Source organism: Eutrigla gurnardus (genome assembly GCF_963514095.1).
Source record: "Eutrigla gurnardus genome assembly, chromosome: 8".
Lineage (NCBI taxonomy): Eukaryota > Metazoa > Chordata > Actinopteri > Perciformes > Triglidae > Eutrigla > Eutrigla gurnardus.
This window is the reverse complement of record NC_139922.1, coordinates 20600761-20619062: the sequence shown is the minus strand read 5'-3', so window position 1 is coordinate 20619062 and position 18302 is coordinate 20600761. Positions and strand designations below refer to the sequence as shown.

Sequence of the window (18302 nt, the reverse complement as noted above, 5' to 3'; positions counted from 1 at the left end):
CCCACATTACACATGCAACAGTCAGATGGGTGGGCGTGGGCGTTTAAAACGTGGGAGAAAAACTATAAAGTCTACAAAACAAAAACGTTGCGTCATTTTTTAAAATGTATTTCATTGAAGGCAAATTAGCTGCAGGCTTCACTGTAAACAGGAAAGGTGAATCGGAGATAATCTGCCACGTGTACAAAATTAGAACACAACCAAAATCATTTACTGAGAGGCCGTTGAGTGCCAAATGCAGATTTTAGAAATGTTTAAAAACATCTTGCTTAATGAATGGCTTACAGCCTTACGTAACCTCTGCGCCGCACAGTAATCACGGTCATATTTTCGTGCAGTGTTTGCTAGCAGAGCATTAGTGTGCTCAGATATTTCCTGTACTTGGCGGAGGGAGCAGGGACTCCTGTTGCAAATTGAGCTAAGTCGAGCCAGATCACTGTGGGCAGCCTGGAGAGATACCAGTGGTCTACGTGTGAATTATTAGATTACCATCCATGCAGCCATGAAATCTCCAGATGAGACCTTTCCCACAGCAACAGGGCACCACGTCTAATAGCAACCAGCACATGTGTCTGAAGGTGTTTTTTTTTTTTCTTCCTCGCTGTTCCTCCAACTCTGAGATTCAGGTTGTTTCGAATCTGGCTTCTGCTGTGAAGGGGGGGAGGGGGGGTATGGGAGTAAAAGGGCAAAAGGACAAATTGGGCAAGTTGTGTAAATTGTGCGTTTCTAAATCATTTCTGCACTCATTTAATGTTACATTGGAATTGGCCAAAATTGTTGCTGCGAACCCCTCTGACACTGGGTAGTTGTGCCCCTGCCCTAACCCTAAACCTAACCCTAAACCTAAAACTTTGATGAATAGACAATTATAAGGATTATTAGTTCTGTTAAACAAGCGCATGTCGTGATGAAAAATGGTAGAGGCAGGACTGTGCAAAAGCTCCCTCCCGGATGAATGGTGCAGGGACACACCAATGAGGCGTATTAGATGACTAAAGAGCTGACAACTTACATGGAGTCAGAGCAACATTTTAACAGCTTGAGACCTATAAATAAACTATGCTTATGTGTGGTCTTCAACACATCTATAAGATTGATTGCTGAACAGGTTCCACCATGAGCAGATGGATACGCACAAATGCTACAATCACATATCTGCTATCATAAAAAGCCTTCGTTTACTTTCACGCCATAGTCTGCTTGAAAGCGGACTCAAACCAAGGTTTCATGCATTTTTCGCTCGGCTTGTTTAGTTCCACTTTGGTTCGACGGACAGCCTTCACACCGGCCCAAAAGGAGTGGACTAACTAAGCAAAGAGATCAGACCTGCATCTTCCCTGTTTGAATGTAAACCCCGAATCATCAGGGTGGAAGACCGACCTCACTCTATGGACACCCAGGCATCCATCATTATAACGTTTACGTTATTTATCGGTGTGAGAGTGGAACTGACTAGCCAACCATCATCGCTGGCTACTGTTAAATTTAGCAGGACAGCACAGGAAATATAGAGGGTCTAAGTCACGTCCTTGTGGAACACCAGAAGGGACGTGACTTAATTTCAGAAAAGTGAAAAAAGAGGAATTTCACAACCAGAGGCCTCTGCCTGGTAGCAGCTAGCGTTCTGGCAACCAACCAGCGGCTGCGACAGAAAGTTTATGGATCCTGCAGGCCAACTGATGTTAGTGTCACTGATCATGTCGTTTGTAATTTAGTGCCGTTTTAATCAGCACACTCATTCGACAAGTTGTAAACAAAAAAAGACCAAGCATATGTTGTAGGTGTCAGTCTCATATCAGACACATGGCATTTAGATTATCTGCATATTTAAATCATTAGCCACAAGACACATATTTCTTTTTTTTATCTCATGGATGACAGCCAAAGAGCATTGCAGCAGATGAGACATCTGGACAGAGAGACATCGGCTGGATTGTGAACCTGAGGAGAGAGTTCATATGCCAGAAAGAGGTGTGGAGAGGGTGTGCGTGACGGTGCGGGATGCCCTGAACAGCTTGCAACTGATTTATGTAAAAAATATACACGTAATTGTTCCATTCATGACTGCTGAATCCAGTTACTTCCCGGGTCAACAGTGTTTTTTTCAGCACCAGACAGATCTTTCTTTCTACGGCATAATATTCATTTATTGTCTGTGCAATACATATGAAGTTAAAGTTAACTTATCATACGTTGGCGTTTTCAAAAGCTCCAATGAAGTTCAATCTATGAAAGATTAAAGATCCATCCGCGTGGTTACAGGTTGCTGTTTGCTGTCAGTGTTCCTAAGTTTGTATGCTGTATGTTTGTCTTGTTTTTTCTTGGATGCACGTTTTCTGTACAATGACAATGAAAAGCACTAACAGATGGTGGAGGAGGTTAAAAAAAAACAAGCAAAAAAACAAAAACCTCCATTGAGTGGAGGTTATTTCCCAAATGCCAATGGCATTGCAGAGCTGATTGCAGAGCAGATCCCCAGACATCCAAACATCAACATTTTGATAATTGAATACATTAAATCTGACTCCAAATTCCCTGTGTAATTAGACCAAGACGTTACACTGCTAGGCTTAATCAAATGTACAGATCCCTGGTCTATAATTCTGCTCATAGCTTTGGCCAAATTGGATAAGAAAGGTTAGAGCCATATTAGTTTGGGATAAACAAAAAGACCACAAACAATGCTCCTGTTTGCATGCTTACAGGGAGGCAGATCTAAGGAGGGCATCCCAGTGGAGGAATGTTTAAGCTGCATCCCCACTCTGACTCTCCAGCTTCTTCCTGTCTGTCTCAACTACGGACTGCCATTTTCAAACAATGATAGCAGCTGTTTTTTGCGAAGAAAGTGTGAATATTAGAGGTCCTTTAACATTATGCAGATTATATGAACAGAGTGGCTTTTCATTTGCCAGGTGCTCAGGTGCACGGGCTGACTGCAGAGGTTGTTATAGCGTTCATCCAGAACAATTATTGGAAAAAGCCGGGCAAAAAAGGGTCACACAGGTAAACTGTGAAGAAACGACAGCTTATTGCAGCCTCACTCACTTTGGACCCACTACTACCAATTCATGATGAGCTGCATTGAGAGTATGAGTCGTATGGTTTAATCACACAGGATAGTAGGCCCATGACGGCTTATTATGGCCACTGTAGGGGGGAGGAATGGAGCCGTGAGAGGTGGGCAATATTCGGAGAAAAAAGTTGCAAATTTGCCACTTTATTGCACTTGATTGCCTTCCACATGAGCGGAAAGAGGCAAGTTGAGCTTTCAATATGCGCTTGTGGGAGGGTTGTAGGGAAAGTGGGAGTCCCCTGTAAAAAGATGGGGGGATATATATTCCCCGGTATTTACTAAAACTCTGTTTTAGTGTAGCCTAAAGGTGTGTTTGTTTCAAACGCAAAGTGAATTTTCGCCTCGCCGTTACCGCCATGTAGACACCAACCAGGTTTCATCAATCATGAAATAGCCACTATGGCTGCTTTTCATGTTGTGATGTCCCAGGGCTTTGTTTTCAAACCAGCCGCCGTGTTGTTTTGCGGTACGTTTATGCACCAGACACTCAGGTAAGAGCGCCGACTCTGACTTCAAAATAAAAGCAACCTTCCTAATGGTTACTAAAGAAATTAAACACCTGAAAGAAAATGGATGAATAGGAAATAATATGTTAAATGTGATAACTCAGACGAAAAACTCTGTTTTGTTGTATTTTCTTTTACAAAGTTAGGGACGCAACGTTGAAGTCAAGCCTGATGCTGCCTTACACACAAAAGAACAGTGAGGCACACAGCTCATTCATCTGTTTGACCATTCACAAGCCGATATGTTCGTCACGTTTTTTTCTTCCCCCAAGTGACCAAACAAAATCATCTTTCCCATGCCGTCATAAACGCCCTTTAATCATCAGCGCTCGCCACGACACCAGCCTGTTGACACACAGCTTGCTGAGGCGAGGCGGAGTGGGCCGTCTTGTGTGGAGTGCCGTGTGCATACTGAGCTAAGAGGCCTTTGTATGATGTTGCCTCCATCGTAGTGCCACCTGTGGCGCGAGAGGACATGAGCCCTCAAAAGAGACACTGGATGGTGATGCTACAAGAGGTTTTCTACCCAGCTCTGGCATCCGTGGGCATCCCCTGTAAGTACATTAATGCTGCTGACTGATCTCATACCAAAAATACTAGAAAACTGCTGTTGCATGATGCTGTTGAGTGGTGACGGCGTAAGGGAGACGCCTTCATTGACACAAATCTTCTCCTCAGCCAATATCGTCACCTTTCTGATTATCTGGAGGAGGAACTGCAGGCTTTCCAGGTCTAGCGCCTTCTACCTGATGGCCATTTCTGTGGCCGACAACCTCGTTCTGGTCCTCATTGTGGTTCTAGAGCTTTCCATAAAGTACCACCAGCAGGAACCCTTTTGGAGTTACGAGCCGTGGTGCGGCCTGCGGGACATTTTCAACTACGGCGCGTACAACGCCTCGACGTGGCTAGTGGTTGTGTTCACAGTGGAACGCTTCGTCGCCATCCACGCAGGGAAACTGAAGGCTAAAATCTGCACCCTGAGATGTGCAGCATGGACGACAACGGCCGTTTTCCTTTTCAGTCACCTTTTTGCCATTCCCCACTACTGGTCGAATGCCTCGGTCTACGAGAACAACCAGACCAGATGCATTTACAGGCTGGAGGCCCCGACTCGGTTCATCCACGCCCTGGTTTGGCTCCAAACGCTGCAGGCCTACATCTTCCCCTTCGTCATCATCCTCACGCTCAACGGGTTGACTCTGCGCCGGATCGCTCTCAGCAATCGTGTTCACATCACAGCCAACCAGACTTCCGGGGTCAACAAAGTGGCGCCCCTGCTGCGCTCCAGGAAGAGGAAATCTGTGGTGCTACTTGTGACCGTGTCCATGAGTTTCGTGCTGCTGTCCGTGACCCGAGCCACAACTCAGATCGTCCTCCGCACGACTCACATGTACACTTTGGATCGCGACGATTATAACCTCCGGATAAACGTAGCAGCGGACGCCGGCACCATGCTGAGCCTGAGCAACGCGGCGGCCAACATGTACCTGTATGTGTGCACCCAGTCCAAGTTTCGCCAGGAGTTCTTAGCCTGCGCCAGACAGCTGTCCTTCTGCTGCGAAACAAAACTCTAGCTGGAGGGAGTTTGTGCAGGTTAATGTAACCGTCGTCAAGGAAGACAGTAAATTATCTCACGGCAACCGTTATGGTTTAATGACTCTCTGAGGACAACGAGGCTTTTAAATGAACCAAGTCTCCATAAAATGTTATTAAATTTCCTTTATAACCCACGCTGCTCATCTATTTAAAAAAAGGGAGACTGCTTTTCTTTCCCCGTCAACAAACCTGACACACATCTCCACTGTTTGACATCGTGGTTGGAATGTCAGTATTAATTTCCTGCAACTGGTTTCGAGACCTGGAACAAACAAACCAGAAAGCCCCACTTGTCAGCCATAGTCTCTCAAGACGGCTTGTAATATCACAATAAAACCAAATCAAAGCAAACACTCAGCATTGTATTGAGCTGTAATTGCATGGGACTCCTACTTCCTAGATTGTTTGAGCACACAATAAACCAGACTGTAACTGCTAACAGCCCTATGCCTGAAATCACATTTTACTTAATTAACTGGACATAAATAATGTATAGTAATGTTTCAGGGAAAACATCATTTTGTGTTTTTTCTGTTGTGTTACATTCTGTTTGGACCCCAGAAAGCTGTTGTTCTGCAAAAAAAAAAATCTAATGTAACTTATTGTTTTCTCTTTACAAATGTATATATATATAGTATCCTGATACATTTTAACGTGGTTTGATATTTTTTTCTGGCTGTAGCATTCCGTAAAGTGGTTGGCTCCTGGCTCACATATTTGAGAATATTAAACAGCTAAAAATAGAGACATTTATTCTGTGACTAATTCAGAAGATCTATTTATGCTTGCATGCCATTTCAATTTCTGTTAAATTAATTTCTGTTGATCTTATCAGATAAATGAGTTAAATGGAGAGGACAACTGTAGTCAAAGTACATTCTCCAATGAACTACATCTTCCAATCATTCGTCCTACTATAAATAAAACCACCAGGACCTAAGGCCTGAGTCTCAAAGCTGGATTATGTTGTTAGCCAGTTATCTTGGTGAACTTAGAGCTCATTTTCAAAAACAACAGAAATCAACATCATGGGAATTAACTACAATCCATGTTGAGGACCAGTCACGCTTTTATCTGTCAGAACGTCAATCTCCGTTACAAAGGCTGTTCTGCTGGAATGAACTGATTTAGTTACCAGCAGTGATGACTTACCTTCCTCTTCTTAAAAAAGTCCCACTGCACCAGGAGGAACCCAGGACCCACTGCACCAGGAGGAACCCAGGGTGCACTGCACCAGGAAGAACCCAGGACCCGCTGCACCAGGAGGAACCCAGGGCCCACTGCACCAGGAGGAACCCAGGACCCACTGCACCAGGAGGAACCCAGGGCCCACTGCACCAGGAGGAACCCAGGACCCACTGCACCAGGAGGAACCCAGGACCCACTGCACCAGGAGGAACCCAGGACCCGCTGCACCAAGACGAACCCAGGACCCGCTGCACCAAGACGAACCCAGGACCCGCTGCACCAAGACGAACCCAGGACCCATTGCATTATCATCAAAATGAGCTTAAAACAAATCTTTTCCTAACAAAAAACACTTTTTCGTTTTAGTGAAAAACTAAATCTTCAATGAGATGATCATAAATTATAAGGTCTCCTTGAATAAATAACGGATAAAGACATTTTTAAAATGTATCTTTGCATCTTGTATTTTTTTCCAATCAGACTCTTTTTGTAAACTTACTTACTGTACCTTGATAGTGAGTCGATTATTGTGAGGTTTTTTCATCAGGTTCTATACAGCCCTGCTTGTTAAGTTGGTGAGCTGCTCTGTTGGACTGTTGGAGACTCAGATGAGCGTTTCATCTTCATCCACTCAGACCTTCTCTCATCTCATCTGGCTCAAATGCCATGTTTTACCGGGTCAGCGGCATCCAAAACATCATAAAGACAGAAAAAACAAATGTTGAGATGGAACAACAGGTCACCACAGGCACCTGACCTCAAATAACTCAAGCTGTATAATTGCATGCAGCTTCAGTTAAAGTCAAGTCCATCATTAGAAAAAATAAAATAAAACTCAAGACAAAAAAACAAACCCAAAATCAAATAAAAATGATGGCAAAAATCTGTGAGGAGCTTGAAGGAATTCACCACAGGAGAAATCAAAAAATCCCTTTGTTGTGGCGACGTGAAATACTGCTGTCTTTAAAACATTGTATCCATGTGTCGGTTTACTGCAGTGTTTTGGGCATAAAAACAAACATACAGGTTAAGAAATGCAATATGAAAATTAAAGCAGACACCACAAACCACAACATCCCCGGTTGTCTTCCCCATCTCTCTCTGTCTCCCTCGTTTTCCCATCATCTCTTCACTGTCGGCATAAAATGTACAAAAAATAATATGTGTATGTATATATATATATATATATATATATATACATACACACACAACATTTCATACACACAACATTCAACAAAATGTAAAAACAGATTTAGCTCGTTTAAAATGTCCTTTTTAACAAAAAATAAATAAAAATGTGGTAAATGTCAGTCAAATGATTTTAGAATTTCTTATTTTTTTGTGGACAATTTAAACTGGTTATACTCGTTTGATCTGATGCTTCTGAACATGTAAACCTGTCTGACAGAGATTTCTCCACCATCAGAAACGAATCACCTTGCAGAAAAACAATGCCGGTCTGGTTTATATGATCATACCAGCAATCTTACGCTGCCGGGAGCCAAAACACATCAACAAAGCACAACAAAGCGGTGTCACTCATAAACCTTTGGAAGGACAGTCAGTCATCTTTATTAAACGAGTGGGCAGTTGGTTGTTGTTTTTACACAGAGCTAAGCAGCTTGAAAAGTTAAACGTTGGCGAGACAAATGTTACTTCTTCTTTCCACTCTTCGGAGCTTTGTCCAGGCCTTGAATGTACTTGCGAGGAATTTGATAATGATCTGAAATTGAAATGAAAAAAAAAATTAGATAAACTGAATTTATTGGCACAAATATAGCATTTGAGATAAACTATTTGGAGAAATTGGGACCACATTTCAAGTATTCTCGAGTTCCAAACCTAGTAGCAAACTGCCGACTTGGTGAATCTGATTGCCTTGGACCTGGACCAGGACTTTGTCCTTGGACCCGTTGATGGGCTGTATGACGGAGCTGGCCTGGACTCTGCGCTGCAAAGCAGTGGCCACGGCTGCCGGATCCAAACCGTACACTTCCAGGTTCTTTATAAGAGTGACCTACGGGGAATATATGGAAACAATTAGAGCAATCAACAATAATTCAATATCACTAACAAGTATAAGTTTGAAGCAAGCAGTCGACTCCCGTCGCACTTACGTGGCTTACGTGAGACTCTTCCTCAGGAGATTTGAGACTCCAGAATATCGTTATTTATCTTTATTTTATTTTGAAAAGATGAGTCTTTTGTTGCACTTGTTTTTCACATATGGTATTTCCTTTTGCCATGACAACAACAACAACAAAAAACAGTCGGGTACCACAATCACCGGTGCTACTCCTGCAACCATCTGCTGGCTGCTGGCTAAACTGAGACCAAATTAGAAAACGTCGACTGAAGGTAGGTTAGAAGGTCGGTTCACTTTTTACCCTGTAATGTTAGGAGTCAATATGTTTGCACTTCCAGGTCACTCGTCTCCAAGTCAATGGGCTTTTGGTAAGATGCCTGAAATAAAGTCTGCCTTTACACAAGATTAAGAGATTTTAACGGTTTGTTCTCAAAAATAAAATACAGTCAATACATCAGGTCAATAGGATTATCTTGCTGATCACAAACGTGTTTGCGGGTTTGAGGGAACCAGTGTGATGCTGACTTCCTGTGTTGGCCTTCGAATATATACGCCATCCCTGCATCATTTGATTACCATTACAGGGGGTTTAAGAGGCTGGAGGTTAACTTGTCCTGTAACCCTGAGTAACAGCCCATTAGCTGTTTCCCAGTTCAAAGACTCCTTCAAATGCAACAGAGTTATGGGGTCTTCTTTTTCCGGATTCAGACGATCTAACTGAGCGCCTACAAGCAGTTCTGCAGAATAATCTCTCTCAACCAGACATAAATCATGAAGCATATCCTCCATCATACTATATAATAAAAAGAATAAAACATCTCAGGCTCCATTCTTATCATATGACGTTAGTTACCTCTTCTATGTTCTTTCTAGTTGGTTGCTAGGTGACAGAAGTGGTGACGGGAGTGGCAACGGCGACGCAAACAGGAAACCCTCTGTAGACCCGAAAGGCCTCATTTTGGAGAACGCTCGGGTGGAACCTATCTAGTCTTTAGCCACCTGGTTCTGTTCTGCAGCTGCGTGTTGCAAAGAAAACGCAGCTCTTTGCTTTAAAAGGAAGCTTTCATTGCCAGTAGATACGGCGGTGACGATAACACAACACATGCTCTGGATTCCTTCGATAAAGATATGCAGTGTTGACATCCATGACATCCAGCAGATGACAACGATTACAAGCATTAAAGACTTGGACTCAAGACTTTAAACAACAATTACTTTTGCGTCTCCATTACACAGATTGTACACGCAGATGGAGACAGAGTTTAATTTTCAACAGTAATATGTAAAGCTCAGGTATCGGCTAACTCATCATCGTCGTCGAGACTTGACAATTAAGTTGTCTGTCACAGTTAGAGAGCTGCCAGCATGGCTGTCGACTCCTGTTAAACATGTTGGCAGACTTAAGAGGTCGCAGCAAAGGTCGTCACCTTCTTATTGGAGCCTCGAGAAGCCACAGAGATGTCGATGGGCTCAATGTGGCCCTTCTTTTTTATGGGTGGCTGTCCCGGAAACACGACTTGATAGCACTCCTGCATTCTTCCCAACGTCCTGTGAAAACAAGGCGGTGTTGTTTAACTGGCAACAGTTCAGAGAACAGAGAGATGGAGATTAGGTTACAGGGTTGCAGGGACACTGTTGAGTTGGCAAGTAATGTAAAGCATATGATCACCAAACCGTCATGGGAACTTAAATTCATAATTTGTTCGTCCACTTTCATGTAGAGACCAACGATCTGAAGGTTTGCAATGGAAATGTCTTTTTTATTTGTCTGGATCATAAACTACAAATGCTTCTAAAAAGGAGATGATCACTAAGGTTTGCCATCTTGGGGAGGGTTGAAACCATATAGGATTTTATCACGGATCACGATTAAAAAAGTGAATTAAATTGTTTATAGTAGAATTGTCACTGTATTCTGTTTCCAGATTTCCAGGTGCTGCTGCGCATCCTGTATGAACCTGTTCATGTCCTGTTGGTTTCCATGGAAACTCGAAAAAGCAGCTTTGTGGCAATCTGCGTCGAGTGATAACCCGGCATTACGCTCCGACATAAGAAGCTAAATTAAAAAGTGAATATCTACCTGAAAAACAAATGACTGAATAGTGGAATATGCAGGTCCAGCACCAATAACTCTACAGTGGAGCTGTTCCTTCCGAGCTTCTGATTACTCCCAGTTAAACCAGCTACTACAACACTGACTACAAGCTGTTTTAACCATCTATGAAACAGCTCTAAATCCCATCCTGCATCCACCACTGTCTCCTGCTACTATATTACGATATAATGGTAACGATATTCACGTTTTGTCAATTCATACATCTATTAAAAAAACTAAAAAACAGACATGCAGTGTAATGTTCTCCCATAGTAACCTGCCAAAGGAGAGCACGACCACAGACTGTAAACACAAGTGGGATACCAACTCATAGAAATTAATTGTTATTGAACATGGTCCCTAAAAAGACTACCTGTAAGTCTGTACCTGCTAAAGAGGTCATCCCACTTGAGAGACTCGACCTCCTGGTACTCCGATTTGTCCAGCAAGCAGTCGCACAGCGTCGGGTTTATGGTCACGTAACTGTGAAGAGGAGGCGAGCAGACATTGGAGAGGAAAAAAAGAAGAAAAGAAAAAAAGCTCATTCAAAAGTGGATGGTTTGCACTAAACAGGATACACGCTGTCTGGTTAAACTATACCAGTGGCATGTCCAATTTGATTCAATTTGGCCCCTTCACTCATTATCAATTTGTTTCAGATCACAGGATTTTTATGAGCTGAAAGGAAACATGAGATGCCTCTTGTATTCACATTTTAGTCAATTAAAACAGCATCACATGGTCTGCTCTGGTGGACGTCAAGGCCACTCTTTCACAACCGCACCAGGTTATGAAAAAAAAAAAAAAAAAAAACTGTCAGGAAACTTTCCACGTTAAGTAATGGGAATAAAATGGAAAATAGAGTTTATCTGTGAAAGGCTGTATTAACCAGGTTAAACACAAAAACAAACAAACATTAGCCATTAACTTGATAAATAAATCCATTACATTTGTCAAATACATAAAGCATGACATGTGCCATGCAGCAGGTGTTCTATGTGGCATTGTGGGTTGCTGAAGACAGGGAGCAGCGTTGGTGAGAACAAAACAATGAATCAGACATATAAAATGTTAATCTGCGGTCGTGATGTTCTGTGTCTAGATAAAACCTTTTTCTGGCTACACGTCGCTGGGCAGCGCTTCATCAAAAACATATACATCACCACTCTAACCACCATTGTATGATAGAGAAGCATCACCTCTTTACTTTTGTCATCTATTTGCACTACTTTTTATTTGTTTGACATTGTAATCTTCACCATGTGCACCGGAGGATGCTTGCCTCATATTTTTTATCGACGCACGTCACTTCTCAATTTGAATGTTAGCGCGAGGAAGACAATTAGTCGGAGACAACAATGATAGTGTCTGTCTAACAGACACGGCCATAACTGGCTTCTCCGAACTTTCTCCACAGTGACGTCATCCGCGCTTTTCTGGAAAGTTGAGAGATTTTCCAAGTGCGCAGATTGTGAATGAACGCAGCTGAGGTGCACGCTTCAGTATGTCCGCTGTGTGTGTGGACCCCCCCTCGGTCCAACTGACACAAGGCACATAAAGAATTTGATTGTGAGACTGAAATCCATGAGTATGCTCATGAGATATCTCCACAGATAAACATCACATGGAAGAGGATAGCAACCTTTAGCAAAATCTCTTGATTTGTGATCTACTTACTTCTTATTATTGTCATCCACCAGTTCATTCATCTTCACGTACTCCGTGACAAAGTGTCTCACTTCAGCAGGCTGCAGAATTGTTCCTTTCCTAAAGAGCATTAAAGCAGACACAAATACAACAGTTTTTAAAGACGTTTAAAAACTAAATGCTACACAAAAAAAAAAGAGTTGGCAAAAGTACAATTTGTAGTTACTTACATATTTTATGAATTTGTTTATTTCTATAGGGACAAGTATGTAGCATGGACTACTGCCATGTAAAGGTTAATTTATAGCCTAAAAAAGATTGTAATGCCTGTACCTCCACAGACTTTTAAAACAAACTATTATTTAAAAAGACCCCTTCCAGACATTTCAAGTTCATAAACTTGCTTGAAATAGCTTGGAATAAACTTTAATTACCTAAAATATTAATCTTCTACATCGACAAAATCCAGAGTCTATGGATATGCTTAATTTCAAATCTTCTTATCGCTGTGCGTATGTACAGTAGTCAACAAATCGAGAGACGGCACATTTTTTTTAGTCCCGTTTGAATTGTACCATAATTTACACTAATTACCATAATTTTCAATAAAATGGCTGCTGTAAAAAAAAAAAGCTGTCCATGGCATGTACACTACTTGCTGCTAACAATCCCACAATGCAATGCGTGTCACATTTTACAGATGCAAAACTTCCCTGACAGCAGTCAGTGAGGATGCAAAACAATGACGATTCATGAGTCTGAAATATTAATTCAAGGATCAATACAGAGAAAGATGTTGAGTCCATTATATAGGTTAGTAGTAGTAGTAGTAGTAGAAGTAGTAGCTGTAGCAGTAGTAGTAGTAGTAGTAGTAGTAGCAGTAAATAGTTGACTAAGTGAGTGATGGGAACATTTTTTTTATCTCCTCGCAAGGAGTTCAGCTACAGAGCAACCCTCCTGCACTCATCTAAACTGACAGGTTTACATGACTGCTCGCAGATATCCAAGCTATCCAATATCCAATATCTCCCTGCTATGTGCCCCTGCTGTCATGCAAACATGTGGATGCATCAAGAGTCAGGGTTAAGACAATAAACACACCTCTTCTTTGCATCCAGGAAGAGAGGCTCCAGTCGAGCGGACACGGAGTATAGAGTTGTGATCTCAGGAGGATGGTACGGAGGTTCTCCTTCCCCTCCATCCTGCACCGGAGATGCGTCAACATCAGCCTCCTCTGGAACTTTGAAGGCACGCAGTCTATAACATGTGAATGTGACAAAAAAGAAAGAGGAAAAACAAATGGGCTGGCTGCAGGTTTGACTATCAATCAAGAATTTCTTTAAGTTGAGACAGTGCTTGGCTCACTCTTTATTTTTCCAGTCCACCTCCACAATGCTCTCCGCACCCTTGGTCAGTTCTTTCACTTTCACCAGGTTGTGCTCCTTCTGCATGGCCTGAAGAAACTTGGACAGCTGTTGGAAGAAAAAAAATGAATAAATGCTTACAGATGGAGCTATGACTTAGGGACTTATTCATCTGTCACATTCCGGACTTCAAATATATACCTTTTTATAGCTGGATTTCTTCATATCGAGTTGCTTTCCCCTTGGGCTGAAAATATACAAGATGTTTAAACTTATAAATTGGATTCCTCTTAAGAAAGTCTTGAAAGATTAACTGAAATTTACCAGCAGGGGAACATGTGATTGCGGAGAAATGTGCTGGTCAGCAGGGGGAGCTCTGATTTCTTCACCTTGCGCTTGAGAGCATGGAGAAAACACTGCAGCAGCAGGGCGTCCATCATCTCTGTGAAATCAGAGTATGACCTGGGTCACATCCTCTTCTCTTTGAGTGGGCTCTCGTTCTGCCACATCGGAAAAACCTCATCTCCTAAATCATCTCAAGCCTTTGTCGTGCAATCATTAAGTCGCTGAATGTCTCGATTTGATATGTATCAGGGATGCTTGTGATTGTTATCAAAAGCTAATTTGATACAACTGTTGTGGTAAATACTTCAACAATTTGCCATAGATGTATTTCTTTTATTAAATAAATCGCATTGCAACAACTATAGTGGGAGGTGTGACTAAGTCTGGTACCTTGTGGCATTTTCTGGTCATCCTGGTTCCCCTCCTCTTCCTCATTGCCCTTGTCCCCCCTCTCTTCCTCCTGCTCAGCCAGACTCAGCTCCTGAACACCAGAGCAGGCTTGATCTGGGATCGTTTCACTGGGAGTCTGCTCCTCCTCCTTGCACTTCTCAACCTCCTCTGGCTCCTCCTTCCCATCATCCTCATCCTCGTATTCCTCTCCATTCAGCTCTAGTCCTTCACTCTCTGCATCCGGTAGAGAAGGAGGACCTGACTTGTCTCCAAAAGCCCTAAAACAAGGTTAAAAAAGTGTGATTGTAAATCCTAGAAACGTCATAATTTGGGCTACAATTATTTAAACTTTCACAATACCAGCTCTGCATGAGGCGATTCTTTTTTTTAGAAGTTATTTAGGTCACTTTCCACTTCATTAGTGCCTTTAATTGTTTAACAAGTTAGAAGTTTAGGATTAAAACCAAAAGAATAAAATCATAATATCAAAAACCAAGAAGTGACACGCAGGTTAAAACCAAAGAAAACGGTAAGAACAAATAAAAAGTAATTTTCTGAGAGCTAAAAAGGATATTAACGGAATATAAAAAAAATTAAAAAAATCATAGTTCACAGTTATTAATGTTATTGCCGAGAATGAGACATCAGGCTTCTCATTTAACGCTCTGCAAGAGATGTCAAACCATCCCTTCACACTCATCATTGAAATGTGCAGGAAGGTGGAAGCGACTCACCAGAGATTATCCATGTAGGTGTGGAGAACACACACTCCTCTGCCTTTCATGCCCAAACTGTGCATCTCTCCTCTGGACACAGCAGCGGTGCCGACTGCAACAGGAGCTCTTCACAACAGAACAGCGTCACGCTTAAATGCGCGAGGAACACGGGAGACGTCTCTCTAAATCTTTCATGATAACTCACCTGTTGTTCACTAATGTAACAGAACAGCAGTCACCCTCTTTCACATCTGGGAGGCCACTCGAAGGCACCACCACACCCGGCAGCATGAGATCTTTGGGGGAAACGCAGCATTTGTTGCTTCACATTAGGGCTGGGCAATAATTCAACATGATAATTTATCGTCTTTCAGTGGAATAGTGTCATTATAAATTCATATAATGAGATATCATGATTAAGCATGGGGCGATATGAACATTTCATGTCACAGTTATCCTGGCCAAAATAATTCACAGTATTGTCCAGATAATCATCAGAATGTGTTTAAAACGCTTACAGTTCAAACATATTGGAAGCACTTCACATTTTGGTAAGAAACAAATATCACTATCTTCATCTGATTCATTCTGTACACGCATGTAAACATAGTCAGTGTATGTCAATGTGGACATATTGATGTTATTTTTAACGTTCACTTTGCAATAAAGTTCTTCAGGAAATGACAAAATACTGAGTACATGAATAGGAGCATACAAAAAAGAGCTTTACTGCGAGTATGAAGTAATTACCAGAAAACATGCTACATTGTGATAGATGTACAGTACAGTATCTATGAAAACGAAGCGTACCTGCCCCGCCGATCAACTTCTGAAGCACAGGAGGCCAAGTCCTGAATGTTGGCAGGACAGCAGGGTAGCGCCAAAGCACATACACTGAAAAAGATAACAAAATACACAATTACTTCACAGTATTGAGCGTGTGCAGAGAATTTTTACGTTTGACTAAACCATCGACTTTGAGACAAGGGAACCGGAAGTGCAAAAACACCCGAGTCATTTCCGGCTTTTAGGACTCATTCTTGCCTCGCTCTAATCATCCAATCAATCCTCACAATGTACCTACAACAGAGTGCCATCTCATTACCTGTAGGATAAAGTCGCCTCTCCAGTTCGAAGAACAGAGGATTTTTGTGAAGAACATAAACTGTCACGGCATCTCCTTTATGTGCATAAATCTTCAGCACATTTAATTCCTCTTTGTTGGGGACCAGCTCTGACAGCTCATCAGCACTCAGTGAAGGGAAGGCCGCGCATATGTCAGCTTTCAGCTTTCTCCTGTAGGTGAAAACAGGAAGTCTCCGTCACTGGGTAATGTTTTATTAATGGAATATTTTCAATACTTTCCTTAAAATAATGTTGTTGTTTTTTCACTCACTTACTTAAACTGCACAACAGGTTGAAATTATTGATTGAACATACTGTACTGTAATATGTATTTTCTTAAATTGCATCTTTTCTAGTAATGGACTGCCTTGTAAAAGAAATATATTTATTTATAATATATACTTTGAGCATTTCGTCTGACACCTGTGAATGATATGGTAAATAACACAATGAGGGCTGAGCAGCACAATGACCAGAAGCTGCTATTAATAACATTAAACTGAATATGAAGGTCGGTCTGTTACTAACATTTTGTCATGTGATGTAACAAACAAAGTACTGCAGATTATTCTGGGGGTACATATGACTGATATTGGCTTTGCACGACAAAAGCTACCTAGCTAAACTGTCCACTAGAACTGATTTTATCAGCTAAGTACAGTAGGATTCAAGAGAATAAATACAATTAATTCATAATAGCTAACTACAACTTGGAAGTAATGTAGTGCTGGGGTCTGAATCTCTATAATTTCGTGGACAAACACGAAGTTTAACTCAACAACTACTCGATTTCTAACTTAATCCAGCAACGTCAGGTGGGGTCTAATACATGGAAAGCCTTCTGACACGTTTAAAGTTGTGCTTTTTGAGTAGATTGGTTCTTCCTGAACCACTAACTTTCGTAAATAGAAAGCCAGATACACTAGCTATGAATAAATAGCGACAAGCACAAGCACACTGTGTTGAGCTGACAGCAGCAGCCCTGACTCACCTGTCTGATCCTTTGATTGCCGTGTTGGATTTGACTCGAAACTGTCTGGCAAACATCTTATCAGATAGTAAACAGCTTCAGCATGTCCGCCTCTGAGACAGTGTTTCTGTTTTCATTACATGGACACACGAACTCAAACACAACTCCAACGCGATAGCCTAATGTGTTTCTCAAAAGGGATATTCCTCGCTGGGGAATGGTGGTCCGACACATATTTATGTCCGACGTGAAACTGTGAAGGAAACGTTCGTTCCATACGCCGAACGAAGTACAAACGGACAAGGTGAAGGAGCGTTCACGCCAAACGAGAAGCCAAGTTACACACCGACAATGTCGTCAGTGTCGGTGTCTAAATGGACATCATGGGTGAAATTACCACTATTGCTGCTTTGTACATGCTGTGAAGTCCCAGATATGCCAGGTATTCAAACTCAGTCCCGCTCTGGGTTCATAACATCACCCAGAGGTGCTCTGTGAATTTCACTTTTCTTACCAGATTTACTACATAATGAAGACAAGTTGTACAAAGTCCAACGGCATGGTTTGTAACGTCTGTATGCAAGACGATATGCAAATCCCTTTTAAAATATTTGTTTTCTGAATGGAGTTCAGCGATGAAGGTGAAGGTGCCTTACATTCTGAAGGTACCTTACATTCTCTCTGCTGGCCACCAGGGGGTGACTCCTCTGGCTGCAAAAAGAAATATGATTGCATAAAAGTCAATGAGAAAATTACCCTTCTTCCCAGTTGATTTATTGTCGCAGTAAATATTGTAAACATGAGTTTATGGTCTCAGTCTGTAGTTTGAAGTCTTCTTCAATGTGGCATGGTGTTCATTAAGTCAATTATGCACCGTTTAGAGTCAAATAGATGATAGAGCAGGGTATGATTAGCTACTAAGACTAGCTTCACACTTAGCTGAAATGTTGATTATTATTAATTATGGATGCTAACTTTGTCAACAGCTTCAAACCAGAAGCCAGATGGAACCAGATGCAGTAAGGTTGCCCGCTCGGGGTACTGCTCGTTTTCGTCAGATTCACCTATCTCTCCCGTAGCCCAAATATGGTAACTTCCGGTAAAATCCATAACCCACAGCTTTTTTTTACTTACGTGGTTGTTGTCTTCTAATTATTTTGAGGTTTATCCATATTTGTTGCCATTTTTTTGTTGCCTTTTG

The 18302-nt window shown here is 41.9% G+C and overlaps 2 protein-coding genes across 2 annotated transcripts; one reads left to right on the top strand and one right to left on the bottom strand.

Moving 5' to 3' along the window:
• Nucleotides 1-4054: 4054 nt before the first annotated feature.
• LOC311017785 (putative G-protein coupled receptor 139) lies at nucleotides 4055-5153 on the top strand (the record flags this gene model as incomplete). The annotated part of the gene is made up of 2 exons (XM_084016364.1): nucleotides 4055-4133; nucleotides 4258-5153. 2 exons carry the CDS (start codon nucleotides 4055-4057, stop codon nucleotides 5151-5153), a joined length of 975 nt encoding a protein of 324 aa, XP_083872490.1.
• A 2691-nt stretch (nucleotides 5154-7844) lies between these two features.
• Nucleotides 7845-17326, bottom strand: eif2d (eukaryotic translation initiation factor 2D). The gene is made up of 15 exons (XM_084015545.1): nucleotides 17123-17326; nucleotides 16112-16302; nucleotides 15817-15900; nucleotides 15212-15302; nucleotides 15025-15132; nucleotides 14291-14568; nucleotides 13880-13997; nucleotides 13757-13802; nucleotides 13557-13663; nucleotides 13293-13448; nucleotides 12222-12311; nucleotides 10932-11027; nucleotides 9877-9997; nucleotides 8206-8380; nucleotides 7845-8086 (listed from the first exon to the last, which is right to left on the bottom strand). Exons 1-15 carry the CDS (start codon nucleotides 17176-17178, stop codon nucleotides 8016-8018), a joined length of 1788 nt encoding a protein of 595 aa, XP_083871671.1. The 5' UTR covers nucleotides 17179-17326; the 3' UTR covers nucleotides 7845-8015.
• Between the last annotated feature and the right edge of the window lie 976 nt (nucleotides 17327-18302).

Excerpts from the sequence above, each read along its gene's own strand:
- eif2d (XM_084015545.1), bottom strand. The coding sequence starts at position 17,178 with ATGTTTGCCAGACAGTTTCGAGTCAAATCCAACACGGCAATCAAAGGA. Across the intron at positions 15,303-15,816 it reads GAAGTTGATCGGCGGGGCAG|ATCTCATGCTGCCGGGTGTG; the intron begins GTACGCTTCGTT and ends TTTCCCCCAAAG. Across the intron at positions 13,664-13,756 it reads AGAAATCCAGCTATAAAAAG|CTGTCCAAGTTTCTTCAGGC; the intron begins GTATATATTTGA and ends TTCTTCCAACAG.